This window comes from Harpegnathos saltator, unplaced genomic scaffold, assembly GCF_003227715.2.
Source record: "Harpegnathos saltator strain DR-91 unplaced genomic scaffold, Hsal_v8.6 scaffold195, whole genome shotgun sequence".
Taxonomy (NCBI): Eukaryota; Metazoa; Arthropoda; class Insecta; order Hymenoptera; family Formicidae; genus Harpegnathos; species Harpegnathos saltator.
This window is the reverse complement of record NW_020229978.1, coordinates 182,811-203,152: the sequence shown is the minus strand read 5'-3', so window position 1 is coordinate 203,152 and position 20,342 is coordinate 182,811. Positions and strand designations below refer to the sequence as shown.

General features: G+C 35.5%; 1 protein-coding gene across 3 annotated transcripts; it reads left to right on the top strand.

Moving 5' to 3' along the window:
- Positions 1-8,871: 8,871 nt before the first annotated feature.
- On the top strand, positions 8,872-19,902 carry LOC105185417 (uncharacterized). 3 transcript variants are annotated; one of them, XM_025297919.1, is made up of 5 exons: positions 8,872-9,171; positions 9,267-9,354; positions 9,476-9,952; positions 10,045-10,278; positions 19,822-19,902. In XM_025297919.1, the coding sequence occupies exons 1-5, from the start codon at positions 9,028-9,030 to the stop codon at positions 19,860-19,862; spliced, it is 984 nt and encodes a 327-aa protein (XP_025153704.1). In that variant the 5' UTR covers positions 8,872-9,027; the 3' UTR covers positions 19,863-19,902. The 3 variants fall into 3 exon arrangements, with proteins under 3 accessions (XP_025153704.1, XP_025153703.1, XP_011143209.1); XM_025297918.1 differs by having other exon boundaries at positions 8,875-9,171; positions 9,267-9,378; XM_011144907.3 differs by lacking the exon at positions 19,822-19,902 and adding an exon at positions 10,341-10,613 and having other exon boundaries at positions 8,880-9,171; positions 9,267-9,378; positions 10,045-10,261.
- The last annotated feature ends 440 nt before the right edge of the window (positions 19,903-20,342 follow it).

The following is a 20,342-nucleotide window of genomic DNA, read 5'->3' as shown; positions in this document are numbered from 1 at the left end:
ACAAGGAAATCAACCAATCATAATCCGTACAAGCGTGCCTTTTATATTAGACATATTTTACATTTAATTAATCTGTTTCCTTCTCTAGAACAAATAATCATCAAAGGTCAAGATAACGTCAAAATTATTTTGACTTAATTTTGACATCATCTTCACTTTTATATAATTATTTGTTCTACTTCGGTTATGCATATGAACAATACGACTATGCAAGTTTGTCTCAATAAGTCTTAAACTCCGATTAAAATAAATTATGAAACTAAATCTTAGTGTTTTTCAATCATTGGCATCTTTCACGATGTTACGATTATAAATATTATCTATATAACCAATTGTAACCTACACAATGGAACGCTCTTCGATTGAACCGATTGAAACGCTCAAATTATTTAAAGTAGCTTTTTATTTTCTATAAGTATAGCTATCGTTTGAACTACAATCGGAACACAAATAATAAAATGGTAGCATTTAGAGCAAAAATCGTCTATTTCTGGCCTCTCGGTAAAGTTTAATAAAAAATATTAATTATTAATGAATTTGGTTAATTGTAGTTAAAACGGTAAAGAGAAGTCTATTTTATAATGCTGCCAAGTTGCAAGTCGATTGGTGAAATAGTTATTGAGATATCGTGCGCACCGTGGAACCTCCTTGCTTTCACTGCAATATTTTTCATATTTTTAATCTTATATGTAGAAATTTACATACATTCTTTACAAATATCACATTATTAAACAAACCCTCAAAACAAAAATCCTGTAATCTTAAAGAAACAGGATATTAATCTAAAAAATAGAAACGATCAGAAATAACCGCTCGGTACTTCTAATATTAACGAATTATATTCCGATTAAAATAATATAAATCGTATAATATATTCCGGTTAATATAATATAAGTCGTATAATATATTCCGGTTAATATAATATAAGTCGTGAAACTGGACCTAAGTAAGACTTACGTTTAAGCGAATGTTCTCTTTACTGAAAACATTAATAATAATAATAATGATAATTATATTTCTATTTATCTTTTTTTCTATACTATCTAACTATCTATCTATCTATTTCTCTATATCTATCTATCCATCTATCTATTTATTTATCTATCTATCTGTCTATCTATTTATCCATCTATATCTATCTATCTATCTATCTATTTATCCATCTATCTTTTTTCTTCCTATGTATCATTGCAACCTATACTGTTCTATCCATATTTCTTGCAAATGCAAACCATTAATATTACATTAATTTTTATACTAAAGTATATTTTTTATACTATAACATGCTGAATTAATAATTAATAAAATTCAACAGGTTATACCATAAAAATAAATACTTACGTAAAAAAATTATTATATTATTAAAAAGTTTGCATTTATTTTTTGGACGGAGATCACCATTTTCTCGCGGTTTCCGTTGAGCAACAATATGCACGTTATCTATTCGTAAAAATAAATAATAAAGTCGTAATTGAAATATGATAATAAAACTAATTTCTTTTTTTACTAGACTAAATTTATTTTTGCTACGAAAAGAAAAATGTAGCAATGGAATATCTTTTACAAAACAAATAACATTTCATTTAATTTTTAATTTAAATTTATTAGCATAAATAAATTATTCTGTCATATACTTTAATAACAAATCATTTTAAAAAAATGTATATATTGGCTAAGAGTGGATTTCTATTAACTTTTCGTCTCTCATTATAATTCTCTCTTCTTTATTTGTGCATTAATACTAAATATTCTTTATATACATATACACTATATATGTGTCATTTATTTATATATATATTGTCATGTAATTAATATATTTAATCAAGCCGTAAGAACACGAGAAGAGAGGAAGAGCGAGCAAGTGCGCGAGAGAAAGAAAGAACGAGCGAGAGAGAGAAAGAGTGAGGTATAGGAGTAGGGAGAAAAATCTTGCGGCTCACGCAGTCAATAAGCTAGACGAGCGGGAAAGAAACAAATAATATGTCGACGCTCGTCTAGTCTCCCATGTGCTACCTCGCGTGCGTGAAAAATAATTCCTCGCTTCGCACGTTCCCTTAACACGAGACGCTACCGCGTCTTTTGATGTCTCTGGAGCGTGAAAGATGAAAGAAAAGCGGAGAGATGTTCGCTTAGCGATAAGATCGCCGCTACCTCGCCTCGTGTTTACTGCCGCGCGCCGCTCAGTAGTGAGACAAAGACGGAACGATTGTCTGTCGTCTGTCTTTTTTTAATCTACTATCCATTGCATGGAACGATAGTACGGACGCGAACCTAGGCGCATTTTACTTTTACCACCGCGAAAGTGCACCTAGCGGACGTAGTTTAGGCGCATTTTGTCAGATGGCGTATCTAAAATGCACCTAGCCGTATCCTCCGAAATACGGCCGGTGGCCGCTCTCATTCTTCTCTCTGGTCAAAACCGAACAAGCTGCGGACAAGTGTAAAGCTAAGACTCCATGCATGCGGTGAGCTCCGGCAAACGGCTGCGGTGACCAATCAGGAGACAGACGCATGCCGGAGCTTGCCGCAACCGGACTTGCGCCTCCCTCCTGATTGGTCATCGCAGCATTTGCCGCAGCTCACCGCATGCATGGAGTCTTAGCTTAACTTGTAAATACCGGAGATCAATTGCTTATCAGCTCATAAACCATTAATATGACGAGATATCCGCGGAGACCCGTGTACTTCTCTTTCGTTTTTGCGTACAATTGCGATCAATAAAAAATTTTCACGAATTGTTCGGTTTTGACATCACTGGTGTACGTGTGCATGTGTGTGTGTATGTGTAAACGTACAATTGCGATGTACACTTATCATGTTAGCATTGATCATTTTTATTCATGCTAAAAGAGATAAGTATGATTATGTAAAGTATTTGTCTGAGTATTATTATACATTCTACATAGTTCTCCCTGTGATAGTAAAAATAACATACTTGAACAACCTCTACGTTCATATCACACAGCCTAATCCACTGCGCTACTGAAGCAAATTGGTAATTCTTCTGCTATAACGACATTAACAAAAAAAACTATACTTCAAAATGCATTTCTCAAAAACGTTTAAGATTTGCACCGTTTTTGGGTAGCATTTGTTACTATTAAATCAATATTATACTTTTCTAAAAGCAAAATCGCACGGTGATTTTAAGGATGAAGATTCCTCTTGTGTGAGATATTAATTATTCATTCTTTATTAATAGGAAAATATTTTCCTTTGGTTTAAATGTTCAAGAAAAGTTATTTGTCCTCTGAGAATCTTTCAATTTTTATGTTCGTGAAAAGTTTATAAAATTCATAAAGAAAAAAAATTATTTTACTACCTACCTGTTCAAGAGTTGCGCATAAGAGATATTTTAACAAATCTGAATCTGAATCAGTCAACAAATTAAATTTTTCATTCAAAGAAGCATATGTAGAGTAAGCATATGTAAGATAAGTATAAATAATAAATTAAATATTATTTTCTGAATATGATAATAAATAAATGTTTTTTTCTTTAGCTGAATCATCGAAGTAAATATTCTATTATAAATTGACTTTTCGGATTACAATATTGATTTGATTTTTCAGAGTACGCTTTAAAATTGACTCTTCGGAATACGCTATTAAATTGACTTTTCGGAGTACACTTTTAAACTTGACTCTTCTGACTACACATTTGTTAGTTGACTCTGTGGAGTACATATTTTTTAATTAACTCTTCGGAGAGAAGAGAAGAGAAACATTTTATATTTTATTTAAAAAATCGTAATTTTTGCAGAAAACTGATTGATGAAGAAAAAAATTAATTCACGACCTCAACGAAGATCTTAAAAAAATTACTGCAAGAAATGAAGTTGTTGTTATTATATACCATATTGTACAATATTAAAACATACGCGCAATAATTATCTATAATTTGCATATATGGGCGTTTATGTAATTATAAGTAATATAAAAGTCATGACAAATTAATGTAGCCGCGTGTTATCTCTGTCGCGTCATTGCTAGAAATCGTCCGAATACTCTCGATATTATTTTCTTCCTGAATTATGAATATAAAACAATGTGGGAAGGAAAATAAGGGGTTGAAAGGGGAGACGGCGACGTCTGCCTTACGATACATCGCTGCTGGCTCGTTTCGTCGCGATCGTCTATTCGTTGGTGGTGAGACAAAGACCGATTTTTTGTTTTTATCTAACTAATCTAGCTCGCTCGTGAACATAGCACAGAACAGAACCAAATAATTATGGACATAGCACGGAATAGTACCCACAAATGGACATTAGCTTAGTAGTTCATGTCCATGAAAAATGGACCTAGTTGGCGTTTCGAATCAGCCAACTTTTCCATAACGCTGTAAATGCAGCCATGCCCGCTCTCAGGCTTTTCTCTGGCAGCCATAATAATATTATAGGAACTACGTTTATACGGCTTCTAACTTCGACTTAGTAACTACCATAGTTAGTGCAGTCTCAAATCCGATTAGAGTATATTTTTAGATCTAAAAGAATATACCAATCCAATCAAAGAATTCACTAACTACGGTTGTTACTAATCCGGGTTAATCTTGCCGTGTAAACGTAGTCATTTATGGGTCTTTACCATAGGTATAGGAATATAGAGATGAAGCGTGAACTTAGTACTTAGACTAGGGCGGTGAAACCACTGAGGGAGGAGCGACGAGGTAAAATGTGAGCATTTTTCATTGGATGAAATGATGCACAGGCACAGTGGCGCTGAAAACAACACATTCTAATGTATATTCTTGCAAGGCCCGATTAACAACATTATATTATTTACATAGCTTTAAATAATACAATTTTATTAAATAAATGACTTTATAAACACATACATACACACATTCAGGGTTAAAAAACTGCTTTTTAAAAATAATTCATTGCATCCAAATACCACAAATTATCCCTAATATTGTCTTAGACACACTTAAGATATCTTAGGATACTCCTAGGATATTTTAGGATATTCTTTACTCTTTACTTATGTTCGTCATTGGATATATTATGGTAGACGATTTTTGAATATCTTGTATTATCTAGGCCAGAGCTGGCCACAATCTGCACATTTCGGGCGAAATTCAGTAGGTGACGCCTACCGTCCCCCTCGCACCACTCCGCGCTCAGTGGCTAGGGCGACAATCGTGATGCGCTCAGGCCCGTCGCTGTATAAGAAATCGGCTGAGACGTACCTTTGCGACATATTATCATTAAAATTGTTTCCTCGTTTAATAATCACTTTAAAATAAATATGTTTACATGTTTTATAAATATATATATATATACATATATATATATATACATATTATATTATATTATATATATATATTACATATATATGTATATGTGTGTGTGTGTGTGTGTGTGCGCATACGCATATATATATATATATGCGCATGCGCGCACACACCACACACACATATATATACATATATATGTAATATAATATATATCAGGTGTAGTAAAAAGAAATCTATTATTTTTGCATGAAATTGAAGACTTTAATTACCATAGTTAGAATGATCCAATTTAGGTCAAATATGCGCCGTTTTGTTCGATAACTTGTTGCCATTTTGAAGGTAATTTCATTATGCCTCTCTCATAGAAGCCCTCGTCCCTATTGGCAAAAAAATTGAGACAGTCGATTTTCACAAGCCTCTCTTGAAGCGAATTTTTCACCAGCAAAATTGTTCGCCATGGACAGGAATAGATGGTAATCACTTGGTGCCAGGTCCGGACTATAAGGTGGATGCATAAGAACTCCCAACCAAGCTCCCGGAGCTTCTGGCAAGTCACTATCGATGTGTGTGGCCTGGCGTTGTCCTGATGGAACACAATTCCTCTCCTATTGGCCAAAGCTGGCCGCTTCTGGGCGATTACTTCCTTCAGACGGTCCAATTGTTGACAGTACAGTTCCGAGTTAAGAGTTTTGCCGTAGGGGAACAGCTCATAGTAGATAATTCCCTGCCAATCCCACCGAATACACAGCAAAACCTTTCTGGCCGTCAATCCTGGCTTGGCCACCGTTTTCGCCGGCTCACCGCGATTCGACCACGACCGTTTTCGCTTGACGTTGTCGTAAGTGATCCACTTTTCATCACCAGTGACCAACCGCTTCAGAAATGGGTCGATTTTGTTGCGATTCAGCAGCGATTCGCAGATGGAAATTCGGTCCATGAGGTTTTTTTTCGTTAATTCGTGCGGCACCCATACATCGAGTTTCTTTTTGTATCCAGCCATGTTCAAATGGTTCCAAACGGTTTTTTGTGCAATCTTTAGCTCTTGGGCAATCGAAACAGTGCTTACATGACGGTCGGACTCGACAATGTCCATGATTTTATCGATATTTTCGACAATTGGCCTTCCAGTGCGTGGTGCATCTTTGACATCGAAATTACCGGAACGGAATCGACAAAACCAAAATTGCGCGTGATTGGTTGTTACAGTATCAGGACCATAAACACTATTCACATTTTCAGTCGCCTGGCTTGCGTTTTCGCCTTTATCGAAGAAAAACTGTAAAATATAGCGTATTTTCTCTTTGCTAGTGTTCATCTTTGACGCGCGCTCAAACAAAACTGAGTCAACTAATTACAAAACTGTCAGAAAAATTTTTTTAGACGAAATCTCATCTTTCTAACGCCATCTAGTGGAACCCGATCGGACTTATACAACGCGAGATACAAATAACTAAAGCCATCTATTGGAAAAATAATGGATTTCTTTTTACTACACCTGATATATATATATATATATATATAATATAATATGTATATATATATATATGTATATATATACAGGGTGCACGATTTATCTGAAGACATTGAAATATCTCGAGAACTATGCATTGGATAAAAAAAGTGGTTAATGAAAGTTGTTAGTCTCGAAGGGGGACATCCAATGATACCAAACTCGACCTCCCACCCCACCCCCTGGGGGTGGGGGTTGGGGGCAACTTTGAAATCTTAAATGGAAACCCCCATTTTTATTGCAGATACGGATTCTACGTCACAAAATGCGTAAATTTTGTCCGAAACTTTTTTTTTTGATTCGTGATAGATGGCGCTGTAATCGCAAAAAATTATATTCTCCAGAAATGACCATTGGATTGAGGAATAAAAAATATCTGTTCAATATTTTTAAAGAACATAATAAAAGTTATTCCCCCCCCATCCTCTCGGGGTAGGGTGGGTGGTAACGTTCAACTCTCAAATGGGAACCCGAATCGAAGAGGGAACTGCTCGACGCGCCACTGTGAGTGTATGGCGAACTACGGCTTATTATAAAAGGCAGTGCAATTCTCTATCTATCACAAATGAAAAAAATTGTTTCAATAAAAATTTCACGTACAATCTAATTCTGCAATGAAAAATGTGGGTCCCCATTTGAGATTTGAACGTTATCACCCACCCTACCCCGAGAGGATGGGGGGGAATAACTTTTATTATGTTCTTTAAAAATATTGAAGGTATTTTTTATTTCTCAATCCAATGATCATTTCTGGAGAATTGCGGAAAATATAATTTTTTGCGATTACAGCGCCATCTATCACGAATCAAAAAAAAGTTTCGGACAAAATTTACGCATTTTGTGACGTAGAATCCGTATTTGCAATAAAAATGGGGGTTTCCATTTAAGATTTCAAAGTTGCCCCCAACCCCCACCCCCAGGGGGTGGGGTGGGAAGTCGAGTTTGGTATCATTGGATGTCCCCCTTCGAGACTAACAACTTTTATTAACCACTTTTTTTATCCAATGCATAGTTCTCGAGATATTTCAATGTCTTCAGATAAATCGTGCACCCTGTATATATATATATATATATATTTATAAAACACGTAAACATATTTATTTTAAAGTGATTATTAAACGAGGAAACAATTTTAATGATAATATGTCGCAAGGGTACGCCTCAGCCGATTTCTTATACAGCGACGGGCCTGAGCGCATCACAATCGTCGCCCTAGTCACTGAGCGCGGAGCGGTGGGAGGGGAACGGTAGGCGTCACCTACTGAATTTCGCCCGAAATGTGCAGATTGTGGCCAGCTCTGATCTAAGCTATTACCTATTAGGAAAGCTTACAATTATTTCTTGTAATAACAAATCTAATTTTATTTCTTATCTACACTGCTGTGTTTCACTTCCTATAACCTCTTCACAATGACTACGTTTACACGGCAAGGTTAATCTGGATTAGTAACAACCGTAGTTAGTGAATTCTTTGATTCGATTGGTATATTCTTTTAGATCTAAAAATATACTCTAATCGGATTCAAGACTGCACTAACTACGGTAGTTACTAAAGCCAACGGCACACGGTGCTTGTTTTCGTGCTGGATTGCTTGCTGGATGAAAATACTGCGTTCTGATTGGTGCATTTCCATCCATCTTCGGAAAAGTACCAATCAGAACGCAGTATTTTCATCCAGCAAGCAATCCAGCACGAAAACAAGCACCGTGTGTCACTAGCTTAAGTTGAAGTTAGAAGTCGTGTAAACGTAGTCAATGTTTCTCTGTTTATATATGCATGCGTACAATAACAACCAATGAAAAGTGCTCACACTTTACCCTGTCACCCTCCTCGAAATAGGCCTGTTCGCTTTGTCTGCACTGCTGAACTGGTACATTAAGGCTGCGTTCCGATATTCACTACCAGCACTAAAAATCTATAATATACGTGACAGAAACTATATATTTTCAGTACTGGCAGTGAATATCGGAACGCAGCCTAAGTTAAAGTGAAACAAACGTAGGTTTTCTCACTTCAACTTGCACCAGTTCAGCAGTGTAGACAAAACGAACAGGCCTAATGGCTTAACCCCCCCGAGCTTACGCTCCATCTCTATATTTTTATATCTATGGTCTTTACACGGTCGCCATTTTCGTGCCAGAGAATCTTTGTTGGTATATGTACGTGATACTTTGTATATAGTATTATGATTTAGTTGTGTGAATGAACAAGTAATCAAAACATAATTTAAACACATTCCAAAATACCAGTGAGAATTTCCAGAAGAAAAACAATTACAATGCCGGCTTGTAGTGCAAGAAATTGCAAAAATCGCAGTGAACATGGTTTTCGGATGTTTTTATTTCCTCGGGATGAAAAACGAAAAACCGTGTGGGCAGAGAAATGTGACAAAAATCCAACATTGAATGCTAGGTTATGCGAGGTATGTAAATATATTATTTTACTGATTTAAAATTTCGTGATCATTAGAATATATTAAATTGAAAATTATAAAAATGTTTTCTCTTGTTTTTATAGTATCATTTTGATGACTCACAATTTGAAAATCGACGACAAGATGGATGGCGGAAATTGAAACCCAATGCTATTCCAACTATTTTTGGAAGTAATTCTGATCCATCTTCAATTGGTGATAAGTCCAAAATAATTTGATTATTTTCTTTTATTATTCATAAATGTAAATACATACATATACTGTTTCACACAAAAACTCTTATTATTTGTAGAGCAACAAATTCAACCAACAAATCATGCTTTATCTAATTTTAATGAAGAATGTGGTTACAATGAAATTGTAAGAAATTGTGAAAATGTACCGAGTGAACAACAAACTCAATTAGTTCCAATTGCTGCATACGTAAGTGTTGAAACAGATGATGAGATAACTGCACAGAAGTTACAAACAAAGTCCATGATTAATGAAGAAGGAACTATCCAACAAGCTAATGAAATAAAGTATTTACTCAAACAATTGGAGCAAGAACGAACAAAAAGTACTGTTTTCAAATCCAAATATGAAAATGAGAAAATTTTGCGATTAAAAACAACAAAAGCCATGGAAACATATAAAAAAAGGTACATAACACTGTCTAAAAAACTTGAAAAATCACCAATTTTCAAACAATTCATATTAGGACTTTCCAAGCAAAAGACAAAATGGTCTCCGCAATGTTTACAACTAGCTATACAGATAAGATATACTGGTTAGTTTCACATTATTATTAAATATAATTATTCAAGTATTATTATCTTTTATATAAAAATCGATATTTATGAATATACTAATTCTTTACAGTTGGATGGAAGGCTTATTTGTATCTAAAGAAAGATTTGGGTTTACCATTGCCATCTTATTCTACACTATGCAGATATATAACAAAGTTTAATTTTCAACCTGATATGCTAAGAAATGTTCCATTATTAATGATAAAGAAAAAGGAAACTCATAAATCTTCACATCAAAACGATTGTGTTATTTTAATGGATGAAATGGATATTCAACCAGCATTAGGGTATGATATTAGCACAAGTAAGCTTTATAGAATTTAAAAAGTTTATATATCATTTACATATAATAAAATATAATTAAAGGTGGTTGTCCCAACATAACTACTGCAAGGAAAATACGATACAATAGCAATGAGTAAACTCTAAACTGGCCGACAATAATCTGCTATCTATTTTAATTGTATATGTATGAATATATATATAAATACATACAATATATATATAAATACATATAATACATACAAATTATGTTGTAAATATGAATATCCTTGTGAATAGAACATCTATGGGAGTTGGCCACTTATCAAACAATACTCATTGTACAACAGTTGCCAAGATAAAATAATAATAATAACTTATTATTATTAGTATTAATAATAATAATATTACAATTTTTATTCTATAAATAATATTATATTTATATAAATTACCTTGATACACCAATAATTTTAATTTCTTAATTATTATTTATTTACAGAAATATTGTTCATATTTATACATATATATATATATAATATAATCATCTTTTCTATATAACCTTTGGTTCAGTTATTTAACATTAGTTTTGTATATTATTCAAATTACTCAAAATTATCGCGCTTTCTGCCGCGCGGCAAGTTTTGACGCGTCCTATGTGGAAGAAACATTATTGTTTGTTACATTTATTTATAAAAACATCCGTGCAATATTCTTACAAAGCTAACCCAGCCCCCCCCCGACTCTCCTATTTTGCCCGTGTATTTCCATGTTCATGTAATGACCACAAAGTTGCAGATGGCATTACTATGTAGTTGGCCTGTTCATATACAGGGTGTGGCAAAAGTACCGAACCGGTGAAATATCTCGAAAACAAGACATTTTAGAACAAAATGTTTCATACAAAAGTTGTAGAGTTTCAAAAAATGCATCAAACGCCGATATTTATTTGACATTAAGCATAAGCTTGGAGGGGTTCTCAAGTTTAGATTGAATTTTTTAAATAGAATGCCCAAGTTCTCATCATATATTCTTGTAGCATATCTCGAGAGCTCTTCAAAACACTATAAGAAAATTATTTTTCGAGTTGAGGAAGTTCAAATATCGCCGGCATTAGCTTGACATTATCCACGGTGTACTGCATGGAGGTAGTTTGGTGTGTGTCGAGGCGTGCGTGCGTGCGTGTGTGCAAAGAGGAAATGTTGGGTGTTCTGTTTAAAAAATTCAACCTAAACTTGAGAACCCCTCCAAGCTTATGCTCAACGTCAAATAAATATCGGCGTTTAATGCATTTTTTAAAACCCTACAACTTTTGTATGAAACGTTTTATTCTAAAATGTCTTATTTTCGAAACATTTCACCGATCTTGTACTTTTGCTTAGGGATCCTTAATCAGAGATCGGCCGATGTGCCACCATTAGGTAAAACCGAATATGACGTATTTGGTGGCGGACTATTTTGCATTTATATGAATATACAAGAAGGTACATACTTTTTCATTTTAACATGAGTATGTCATGAATAGTGCTATTGTAATTATTATATTTTTATATTATACATTATATGTTATAAATTTAATTTATTTATTGTATTTAGAGTTGTAGAAAAATAAATGTAGATTATAGAATAGATGTAACATGTATAGGTATAATTATAAAGGATAAATGTGGATAATTGTGTTTATTTCCAATTAAGTAATGAATGTAATTTTTATACAACTGTTCATTACATTGTTTTTTATTATATTTTATCGTTTTTTATATATATTTACCTAGTAACACATATAATTACATATAATCATATATAGCTATACAGAATTATAGAGAAATACATAAAAATATGTATGTCAAATTATTATACAGGGTGTTTGATAGCTGCTCATGCAGACGAAAGTTGGAGATAGATTGGGTGTAGCCGAGAAGAAAAGTTATATACCATAATGTCAAATTGGCAATAGTTACCGAGTTATTAATTAAAACATGTGAGTTAACGAGCGCATAGAGAGCGAAGGGCGGCCGCAGTAAGCACGTAGACATTTGATACAGGCGGAGTCAGTGAGTGGCGGTAGGTAAGCGCGCGCGGCGAGGGGTAACGTAAGCGACAAGAAGCGATCGCGCGCGACGAGGAACGAGCGAGCTTTTTCTTTATAGCTTTTTCCTTATAGCTCGCTCACTCCTCGTCGTTCGCGCTCGCTCGCTTCTCGTCGTTCGCGCTCGCCTCTTGTCGTTTACGTTGTCCCTCGCCGTGCGCGCTTGCCTACCGCCACTCTCTGACTCCGCCTGTATCAAATGTCTACGTGCTTACTGCGGCCGCCCTCCGCTCTCTACGCGCTCGTTGGCTCATATATTTTAATTAATAACTCGGTAATTATTGCCAATTTGACATTATGGTACATGACTTCTTCTCGGCTACACCCAATCTATCTCCAACTTCCGTCTGCATGATCAGCTATCAAACACCCTATATATACGATTATATATGATAATAATAATATATGAAATTGTAATACTTTTATATAAAATTATATATAATTATATAAAAATTACACAATTTTATATATTCTTCATATTTCGTATAGTTATATATGATTATATATAATATAAACAATTTTTTACCGGATATGTACTTACCAGTTATATATAATATGTAAGTATGCTTTGATTGTAAATATATATTGGGTTTAGGAAAAAGTTCGTAACGTTTTTCCCGATAGATGGCGTCAATTGCAAATAACTCAGGAAATACAGATCGCAGCGACATCACTAAACGTTCGTTGGAAAGGTGACACTTCGAGCGTTACTCTGAGTATATAAATATCGAAATTGGTGCAGTGGTTGGAAAGTTGTTTGCGTTTGAAAATGTAGAAAAGTAATGAAAAATTGCGCTATATTTTGCAATATTATTATGACAAAGGGAAGAACGCTGCGCAGGCTTATGAAAAAATTTGTGCTGTGTACGGTGAAGGTACTTTATCAAAATCTGCTGCGCGGAAATGATTCGCTCGCTTTCGTTCTAGTAATTTTTATGTGAAAGATGAGTCTCTCTCTGGTTGTCCAATCACTGAAAAAGCTGATAAAATTCTTGAAAAAATCCAGCAAGATAAGCATATCAGCAATGTCGATATTGATATGGAGCTAGGCATTGACCACAAAACTGATTTGAACCATTTACACAAAGCTGGCTACAAAAAGAAGCTCGATGTATGGGTTCCTCATGAGTTGAGCGCGAAAAACATGATAGACCGAATTAACATCTGCGATGCGCTGCTAAAACGCAATAAAATCGAGCCATTTCTGAAACGTGTCATAACCGGTGATGAAAAATGGATCACGTACGACAATCGGAAGCGTAAAAGATAGTGGATAAGGGATGGTGAGCCGTCGCAAGCGTTCGCGAAGCCAGGATTGACGCCGAAAAAAGTGATGCTGTGTGTGTGGTGGGACTGGAAGGGAATCGTCCACCATGAGATACTTCCAGTTAGTCAGACGATTGATTCTCAACTCTACTGTGGACAACTAGAGAGATTACGCCAGACAATTGAAAGAAAACGACCAGAATTGAATAATAGAAAAGGTGTTGCCTTCCATCATGACAACACTCGACCACACACTTCTTTGATGACCCGTCAAAAATTGCGAGAGCTTGGTTGGGAAGTTTTGATGCATCCACCGTATAGTCCAGACATAGCACCCTCTATCACTTGTTCCGATCTCTGCAGAACTCTCTCAATGGAATTAAGCTGATTTCAAAAGAAGCCTGTGAAAACCACTTGATTCAGTTTTTCAACCAGAAACCACGGAAGTTCTTTACCGATGGCATCATGGCTCTACCCGAAAAATGGCGAAACATTGTCGATAATAATGGAGCATATTTGGTTTAAATAAATTCATTTTCACACTATAAGGAAACTAGTTGAATTTTACTAAAAAAACGAACTTTTTCCCAGACCCAATATTTGGGGCATTCTTTTCTAAGTGTATCAGTACTCTCGCCATTTTTCTTTGAATCCAAATCAACTATTTAGATTTAAAATTTTCGACCTCTACTTTCGAATGCCGTTAGGCTTTTTCCAAAATTTAACATACCTGAACCTAGAATGCACGGAAATTTTGAAAAATGTCACAAAATACTTAAAATAAAATCAGGGGAGGTTGCTAATAGACCGGAAAAGATTGCTGATCACTCTCAGAAATATATTCTTCAAAAATAAGAGAAGTTCCGAAACCTAAAACCTACAAACCTAAAGCCTAGGAGCCTAAGTCCTACCAATTTGGCCAAAAAACGCTCCTCGAGATTGTAATCCAGCGTGGAGCTATAGATAAGGCTTAATTATGTCAGTCTAGTTAATCTTGATGAATTTAGAATATCTAAAACCCAGCAACCCAAAACCTGAAGACCTAAAATCTGAATATTCAGCCAATAAACCGCTGTTTGACATAATCAAGCTCGGAGATCTTGATGAGATCTTCTATTCATATCAGATCAATCCATTTTAATGATGTTCGGATATTTAAGGTTCAGGAACCTAAAATTTAAGAATTCAAAATGCAGTCTGAGCAAAAATATACCACACATACATATGGGATCAGACACCCGTCACGTCTTCGTCGTTGACCCTGGACAACGCAAAGAATGCGTAATATAATTTGATTTATTCTGTAACATGATATGCAGTATTTTGAACATTGTTCAAAGAAGGCTTCCGCAAACCTGGCAACAGTTTTTGCTCAAAGACTGCATTTTGGATTCTTAGATTTTAGATTCCTGAGTCTTAAATATCCGAACATCACCAAATAGACTGATCTAATATGAATAGGCCTCATCAAGATCTCCCAGCTCGATTACAATGTCAAACACAGCGGTTTTTTGGGTGTACATTCAGATTTTAGGCTCTCAGGTTCTGGGATCCTGGGTTTTTGATATTCCAAATTCATCAAGATTAACTAGATTGACATAATCAAGCCTCATCTATAGCTCCACGCTAGATTATAATCTCGAAAAGCATTTTTTAGCCAAATTATTAGGTTTTAGACTCCTAGGTTCTAGGTTCGTAGGTTTTAGGTTTTGGAATTGGGACTCGGAAAGTCTCTTATTTTTTAAGAATATATTTCTGAAAGTGATCAGCAATTTTTTCCGGTCCATTACCAACCTCCCCTGATTTTATTTTAAGTATTTTGTGACATTTTTCGAAATTTCCATGTATTCTAGGTTTTCTGTACGTTCAGGTATGTCGAATTTTGAAAAAGGCCTAACGGCATTCGAAAGTAAATGTCAAGGCGAAAATTTTGAGCCTAAATAAAGTTGATTTGGATTCAAGGAAAAATGGAGAGAGCACTGTCCTGCTTAGAAAAGAAATGCCCCATATGTATATATAGTATATAGGGTGTCTTATAACTAATCTGGCAGAACTCGTGGAGACATAGAGCGCGTTAAGACAAATATAAAAGTCCCATATCGTTTTCTGAGATTCGCAATAATTATCGAGTTATTAATGACAGAAATCTGAGGAATGAGTGCACGTCGAGACGTTATGGGAGGAGCATCTAGCCGCTCAGGCTAGAGAGCACTGCTCAGTCGACAAAGGAACTGTTGCCGGCGCGCGGCGAGAGGAAGGACGACGCGCCAATGTTTATGTCCTTACCTCGCCGCTCCTACATCCCGCCGCACCGCGTCTAAGCTCGCGCTGATATGGCCGCTGAATATTCCCGATTACAATTATGAGATTATTTTATGAGGTACCACAGATAGCTCATATTGAATTGTAAAGTTCAAGATTCAAAAGTTCTTTGATCAAGGAAAACATCGAAAAGGAGAAAGCGATAGAGAGCGATGAGATCTACAGAGATTCTCATCGTTTTCTATCGCAATCTATCGTTTTGCTGCATCGGATCCGAAAGAAATGATATCGCGTAAAGATAGAGTACGATGGACACTTTTCATGGTACTCTATTGTACTCTATCGTTAGCAGAATATTTAATTGTTAGAATACGATAGAATTCGCGTAGAGACTCATCGTGTCCTATCATTTTATTCAAGTCTACACGGAAAATATGTTTGGTTGAATGAACCCATTTTCTGACGAAATGAGAGAGAGAAAGAGAGAGAGAGAACGATTAAGAAATTTTGATTGAAAAAAGCACAATTTTGTTTAAGTTAACCGCAAACCTTGATGAATTAGATTCAGTGTTAATATTTTCAGTTAATATTTCTCTGTATCGTTCAATATTTTTCACTGGCTACTTCTCGGGAGAAGCGCAAGAAGCAAGCAATAAGATTTTTAGAAAATCTCGTACCCAACATAGCAGAATGCAGTCGCGATGAATTACTAGAATGAAGATATTATGTAGTATCTTTTAATATCATCAGATCTGGTAATTAGTAGTCTAAGGATAACACCCAAAAAAAAGATAAAGATTTATCTGCAAAAGCTAAAGAATTATTACTTAATTGAAACAAAACAGCTTTATACGTAAAATGACAATTTTATACATTTTGACAAAATGTTACAATAAATATAAGTAAGATATGTTATAAATATGTTACAATATAAGTTTGTCAAGATACATTATGGATATATATATGTTATGTTATATTGGGTGAGTGCAAAAGTTCGTGCGGAGTTTGTGAGTAAAAGTCACACAGTGATTAGGCAAACAAAAATCTTTATTCAATCAATGATATATTCTCCATCGTTTTCTATAATCTTTTCCCAACGTTCTGGCAGCATACGGATGCCTCGATCATAAAAACTGTGCGGTTTAGATTCGAAGAACGAAGAGACGCCGTTTTTTAAGGTCTCCAAAGAGTCAAAGTTTTTTCCATTTAAATAATTTTGCAATAACCGGAACAAGTGATAGTCAGATGGTGCGATATCAGGAGAATACGGTGGATGCGTTAAAACATCCCATTTCAGGCTCTTCAGTTTGCGCAGCGTCTTTTTCGAAACGTGTGGTCTGGCGTTGTCGTGATGAAAGACGACTCCCTTGCGATTTGACAAAATCGGACGTTTCTCTTTTATTTCTCGATTCAGATTGGTTAATTGGCGACAGTACTTGTCCGAATCAATCGTTTCGCCAGCGGGGAGAAGCTCGAAATAGATTATGCCCTTGCAATCCCACCAAACAGAGAGCATCACCTTCATCGGGTGCAAACTGGCCTTTGGCATTGCGTCACCATGCTCACCTGATTATTTCCATGTCCGTTTGCGCTGAACATTGTTGTAGAGGACCCATTTCTCATCGCCCGTCACTAGTCGATTCAAAAACGACTCGTTATTGAGCCGCCCGAGTAAAGAAACGGCTGCAGAAATTCGCTTGATTTTGTTCTTCTCGGTCAGCAAATGGGGCACCGATATATCGAGCTTCAAATCGAATCCCATCTTTTTTAAACGCCGAAAAGCGGTTGATCGGTCAACGTTTAGTGCTGTAGCAACTTCTTCTGTTGAAATTCGCGGATTATTGAGCACTAAAGTACGCAAAACATCGTCATCAATGTCAGAAGGTCGACCAGAGCGTGGCTCGTCTTCAAGGTTAAATTCTCCGCGCCGAAATTTAGCAAACCATTTTTCCACAGTTCGTTTAGCTGGTGCTTCATCCTGATAAACATCCTGAATGTTTTTTACGGCTGCGGCAACGTTTATTCCCTTCCGAAACTCGTAAAGCATAACATGCCGTAAATGCACCTTATCGATACTCATTTTTAAAGTGATATTTCTCGAAGCAGTTTGTATGAAAACAAATGATTTTTTTTTAATAACAGCTAAAGACGTCACCTTTCCAACGTTATATAATATGTAGATGGAAGTATTAATGACAACACTTTACGACGCTTATAACTCCATCTATTGAAACTCCGCACGAACTTTTGCACTCACCCAATAGATATGTTGTGTTATAGATGAGTTGTGTTATAAGTGTTTTGTGTTATAGATGTGTTATAAATATATCATAAATGTTATAGATGTTTAAATATATAACAAAGTGTATACAAAGTGTTAAACAGCAAAACATAGTAAAATATTAAAACCACAACAAAATACAAAAAGTATGAAAAATAATATTGCAAAATATTATTTAATTACAAAAAAGACAAAAATATACTAAACATTTTAGCACATGACGAAATCGTCAGAATAAAAGGAGATAAGTATTACCATCATTAATATAGCCAGTTCACACGATTGAATTTAATCCGTTATTTTCATCTGAGTACTGATTTGATATGCTGTCACCTATATCAGGATTTTACGTTAAACTATGGAATTCATAAATAATCCAGCAATATATGTTACATATACAGGGTGTTTGATAGCTGATCATGCAGACGACAGTTGGAGATAGATTGAGTGTAACCGAAAAGAAAAGTCATGTAGCATAATGTCAAATTGGCAATAGTTACCGAGCTATTAATTAAAACATGTGAGCCAACGAGCGCGTAGAGAGCGGAGGGCGGCCACAGTAAGCACGTAGATATTTGATACAGGCGGAGTCAGTGAGTGGCGGTAGGCAAGCGCGCGCGGCGAGGAGCGAGCGAGCTTTTTCTTTATAGCTTTTTCCTTATAGCTCGCTCGCTCCTCGTCGCGCGCGCTCGCTTCTTGTCGTTTACGTTGTCCCTCGCCGCGCGCGCTCGTGACGCACATGACTGTGTATACTTGTGCTGTCAAATTGCCTTCAATGAAGAAAGGGCCAACTGGTCTACCATTAAGAATACTAGCCTATATGTTAACTTTTTGTGGATATTGAGTATGATTGTCCCTTTTCCAGTGAGGATTAACGTCACTCCAGTATCTACAATTGTGTCTATTTACATTTCCAATCAGTTCAAATGTGGCCTCATCAGAGAAAACAATATTATTTAGTAATAGAGGATGGTCGACAATCATCTCCATCATAAGATCACAAAATTCGATGCGTCTATTAAAATCGTCTTCGGACAACTCTTGGACCAAATGGAGTTTGTATGGATGCCATTTATTCAATTTCAGAATTTTACTGACAGATGCATGACCGTTTTCGTGTTCTTGTGCAACGCGATTGATGGAAATGTGGGGACTTTCAACGAAAGACTGTAAAACATCTAATGCCTTATCATTATTTGTTGCTGTTTTACATCTACCAGATCTTGGGCGGCTTTTAACGCTACCAATGTCCTCGAAACGTTGAATAGTACGGATTACAGTACTTTTGGAGATCCTATTATTTTCATTCCGAAAATTTTCATTAAATAATCGCGTTACTGTTTTATACCTTCTTTGTTGATCTCCCCATCCTCGCATTATTAACAGTGTTATTCGATCTCTTTCAGAAAGCTCCGCCATTCTTAATTAGAACAAAGAATTAATCAGATAAGTGATAGGAAATTGATCTAAATAATTAAGTGGAGGAAAATACTAATTATTAAGTGTTGGTCCAACTTTCGATTTGTTTATTTCAACCAGCTCTAGCAAAAAGCTCGTTGAGCAACTGAAAATCTAATAGATCAATTAATAATATTTACGAAAAAATTCTGGGCTATTGGAAACAAAATGAAGATGTTTGGGACAATCAATTGAAACGCAATGGCTTCTTTTATTACAGAAACAATTTTTAGGGCTGTTCGTTTTTGTCCACGAGGTGATTGCTGCTCGCTAAGAAGAAGACAGCACTGCATCAAAGATTCAAATCAGTGATCCGCATTGTTTGTTCAAGAGCTTGTATTACTGTTGGTGCCTGCGAGAGTGAGACAATAAAGATCGGCCCCGCCAACGCTTTCGGACATCACGCATTCGAGCAGCTTCTCGCGATCACCTTCGGGCAGTTTTCCGCCATAGCCTACTAGCATAACCGCTTGAAGCCGTACAACTTTGCTATTGGACATTTTTCCAAAATGCATTTTTACTGAAAATATTAGGGGGAGCCGATATTTTTCGTATTTTCTTTAATGTATTTTCTTTAAACCAATTAATTGGTCTCATTATTTCGCGCACAAAAGTATTAAGGTTATGATTACTGAAAACTAAATATTTTACAAGATATTTTACATTTTGTGTCAAAAAATTGTTAACTTCAAACCTTTATAACTCAAAAAGTACTTAATGAAAAAATATTTTATTATAGTGTTTCGAAAAGCTC